At 44.9% G+C, this 4,145-nt stretch overlaps 1 protein-coding gene across 1 annotated transcript in view; it reads right to left on the reverse strand.

Moving 5' to 3' along the window:
• Window positions 1–3,581: 3,581 nt before the first annotated feature.
• plat (plasminogen activator, tissue) overlaps window positions 3,582–4,145 on the reverse strand; it is a 3,273-nt gene continuing 2,709 nt past the window's right edge. The window contains exon 5 of the mRNA XM_042708197.1: window positions 3,582–3,915. Within this exon, the coding sequence (XP_042564131.1) occupies window positions 3,754–3,915 (162 nt within the window). The 3' untranslated portion in view covers window positions 3,582–3,753. The remainder of the gene's footprint in view (window positions 3,916–4,145) is intronic.

The following is a 4,145-nucleotide window of genomic DNA, read 5'->3' on the forward strand; positions in this document are numbered from 1 at the left end:
TCAAGAGAGGAAGACAGAGAGTCAAATATTAGTTTTCTATCATCATCATTATAACAGTGCCATGGCGATTGTTATCTTTGATTGGTGTTGTCATTGAGGCCTCTACCAGTAATCATACAGCGCAACAGAGTAAATTGGACATTTTTGCATATCCTGTGTCCTGTCCTGTCTGCGCTCTTGTCCTGAAGCGTGTGGTTTGACCTCCAGGCCCGACAGGAACAAAAGACCTTTCAGTGTCTGTGTCAACAGGAAGGGAAGTATTTCCACAAGGCCTATAGTGACAGCGCAGGGGGATCTTGTTGGGGGATGGATAAGGCCTCCTTCACTGGCAAAGGATTGCCATTAAACATGCAGTGGGTGGTTTTTATTGTCAAAACATCTAAATGCTTCTGGACTTAGAATAATGTAACTCTGAAGGCATGGAAATTAACTGTTCTCCAATATCATTGTGCACTGTACACGCTTTGTTTCTCTGTTTAATGTATACATTATACATATACTATATAAACATCCTACACAAATATCAATGTACATAGTAGACAAGGAACAATTGTGAATTATTATCCTTCAGACCAAAGTCATGATTGTAGGTTTAGAGGCATCTCAATTTGTTTAACAACAAAAAAACACTGACTGTACCTTTAAATCCCTGATCACAGGACCGGAGGCCATGGGTGACACCTAGAGGATAAGAGTGCAACTGCAGAAAGGAACATGCCTCCCTTTCCAGTCATCACGGAGTTGACGTCTAACTCTAGTGAGGAAAACTAGCTAGCTGATGTATTTTAGCAATATATTTGATGACGCCTGCTATGGTCACATGGGTGCTGTGAACATTAAACTGCAAATGAACAGAATAAACGGTGTACTTACTGTGGAATAAGAATACGATTCTTTCTAGTTGTTTCCTCTTTTAGGAAGTGGTGGAGAGACGATGAAATGAAATATTATAGTCTATTATTCAAAGTCACCCCCCTCGGCCTTGAACCCCTTCGAGGCTTCATGCACAGAGGCACCTCTCACGCATCCTCCCACATACTAGTGCTTCACCCCTCACACAGGGGTCAACCTACCTGGGGGTCCCTCATACGGTTCACATCACCTCAGACCGCAGTCACCTCACCCGGCCTTGAACCCGGGGCTACAACTTGAACTCTGACAACAACGCCAAAGAGCCAGGCTCGAATGGTATGGCAGTCCGAGCACATACGCATCTGTAGTGACGGCACTCCGTCTAGTCTAGTCATAATTCTATCAGTATTCCCCATTCTATGTGATTCTATGTATTTTCTACAACTGATATAGTGTACTTTGCATCTATGATTAATTACATTTTTACAATGTATATTGCTTACCCCAGTGTTTTATTATAAAGTGCTGTTGTAACATGATCTAGCTATAAATTCCTTGATCCTTGGTTTGGTTTCTTGATCCTGGGTTTGGTTCAGTATATTGACTACAGAGAATTCCCGTTTGCATATTTGTTTAAAACTCACATTTGCACAAAATAATGAATACAAGTCTAATTCCATTTAAAAAAGGTTTATTTAAAAAAACAGACAGAATATCTAGGAGATACCACTGAAGTCAAAAGACAGACGTAAATATACAATAAATTAAAATATTGAGAGACACTACAATGTGCATAGGATTGCACACTACAGGACAGACTATAAATACATAAATTACAAAATAAATACTTACAATAAATGTATGTGGTGAACACCATTCCCACTCCTAGTAACAGTTCTTTCTTTTTTTACACTGTTTGTCGCTCCGCACCATACCTCAGTGGGTGTATTAACAGACATACATCACATTGAGGTCGTATAGCTTCTGTTGAGTTGCAGTCCTATACTCCACTTGTATTCTTGTGGAAGATCGTGAAAGGGAAGGGGGAGGGGGGGGCTAACTCCATGACTAGTCTTGCTAGCCAGGTTATCATATTACATTATTTTCCATTCATTCATTCACTCAATTTTATGTATTCATTCATTACAGATATGTATTCACATCTGTCTGGAGACAACCCTAGGAACTAGTACAGCATTACTGCATTTGGAATTTCACCCCCAATTCAGATGCTTCCGGAAGGCAGGCAGGGCTCAGAGGGAAGCTTGAAAGTCTTTGGTTAAAAGGAGAAGAAACTGCAGATATCGGGGGGGTTTAACAAGCTTCCAGGCATAGCCTTGTTGGTATATGTTTTTGACACACCTCTAGTTCACTTTTTTGAGGAGTAGTCCCCACACTGTGAAATCTCGGCACGTGATGCCACAGACATGTCTGGGCTGGCAAGACTACATCGTATAAGTAAGTGTAGCTGAGGCGAGACCAGCGGTGATCTAAAGACACACATGACTCAAGCCTACATCGTAGCGGTGATCTACAGACACACATGACTCAAGCCTACATCGTAGCGGTGATCTACAGACACACATGACTCAAGCCTACATCGTAGCGGTGATCTACAGACACACATGACTCAAGCCTACATCGTAGCGGTGATCTACAGACACACATGACTCAAGCCTACATCGTAGCGGTGATCTACAGACACACAACTGCAGAGACAGCAGCCCGACGCTGGCGCAGGTCTGGAGCTCATCTACCCCAGACGGGATTGGATTAGATTAGGCTCTCAGGCGTCAGCGGTTCCCTATGGATCTGCTCAGCAGAGAATACAGAGACGCGGGGCGATAGTGGTTCCTTGAGCAAGACACTGAACCCCAACCCTCCTGATGTGCGGGTTGGCACCTTAGATAGTAGCCTCTGCCATCGGTGTGTGAATGGGTAGATGTCTGAGGCATTAATCTGTAAAGCGCTTTGAGTGGTCTATGAGTAGAAAAGCGCTGTATAAATGCAGTCCATTTACCTTTCCCTTTGCACATGAGAGAGATACAGAGCTAAACTGCACTATGATTGGTGATTAAGACAAGTTTTTTACAAGGCATCAGATGTTAATCAAACACCAACATGCACCAAAAAGGCATCCACATCCCAGATGCAGATTAGAGACTGGCGTTCTCCCTTTCACACACAGGTGGATCTCACTGCCCCCCCTTCATATAAAGTGTCCTGATTACACTGTACATACATAATAATAAAAACCATACGCATTTCTCATGTAGGTAGATATTATTACATCATACTGACCCTGACCCTAAACCTAACGTGGTCCACCAAGTACATCTGGTCATAATATGTACTGATATTAAAAAGTACATGGTACTTGTCAATAAATGAAGTGCTATGTATGTAAATAGTAATCAAGGACCCTTCATATGAAGTGTGACACTGTTTGTGGTGAGGTTCCACCAGGGAGGATTCCACAGAGGCAACCCCTTCTGTTGAACGTTAAAAGATGGAGGGGTTGAGGGGGCCGTTTGGAACGAGGGCCGACCAGGCAGAACGCAGCAAGAGGGCTTGGTCTCTGAGGAAGGAAGGGCACTTAGGCATAGGGGGTAACAGGGTGGGGAACTGGCCTCGGTTGGGTGGGGTGAGAGGGGGGGGGGTGTTAGAGCTGGCATAGGGCACTTAGGCATAGGGGGTAACAGGGTGGGGAACTGGCCTCGGTTGGGTGGGGGTGAGGGGGGGGGGTGTTAGAGCTGGCTACCTAATGTTGGCCAGTTACTGAGCAGACTGTCCTATGAGTGTACCTGGAGTCAGATCGTCCTTAGGTCATGACGTATGTGCGTTGGTGTGTGCGTGTGTGTGTGTGTGTGTGTGTGTGTGTGTGTGTGTGTGTGTGTGCTCTCAGTTGCTCCTCATCTTGCTGGAGATCCAGTCAATGTAGTGTGTGACGCGTGTGTAGACTCCTGGTGTGTCCGGCTTGCCACAGCCATCACCCCAGCTGATAAGCCCCATCAGAGTCATCCGCCCGTCGCTGGGGCACACCAGAGGACCTCCAGAGTCACCCTGCAGACAGAGAGAGAGGGAGAGAGAGGAGGAGGAGGAGGGACAGAGAGAGAGGAGGAGGAGGAGGGACAGAGAGAGAGGGAGAGAGAAAAGGAGGAGGAGGAGGAGAGAGAGAGAGAGAGAAGTTTTTATTTTCATTTCATATTAATGCTTACATTATTATTACACATATGAATACATATGCATGTGTGTGTGTGTGTGTGTGTGTGTGTGTGTGTGAGTGTGTGTGT

Source organism: Clupea harengus, chromosome 7, assembly GCF_900700415.2.
Source record: "Clupea harengus chromosome 7, Ch_v2.0.2, whole genome shotgun sequence".
Taxonomy (NCBI): Eukaryota; Metazoa; Chordata; class Actinopteri; order Clupeiformes; family Clupeidae; genus Clupea; species Clupea harengus.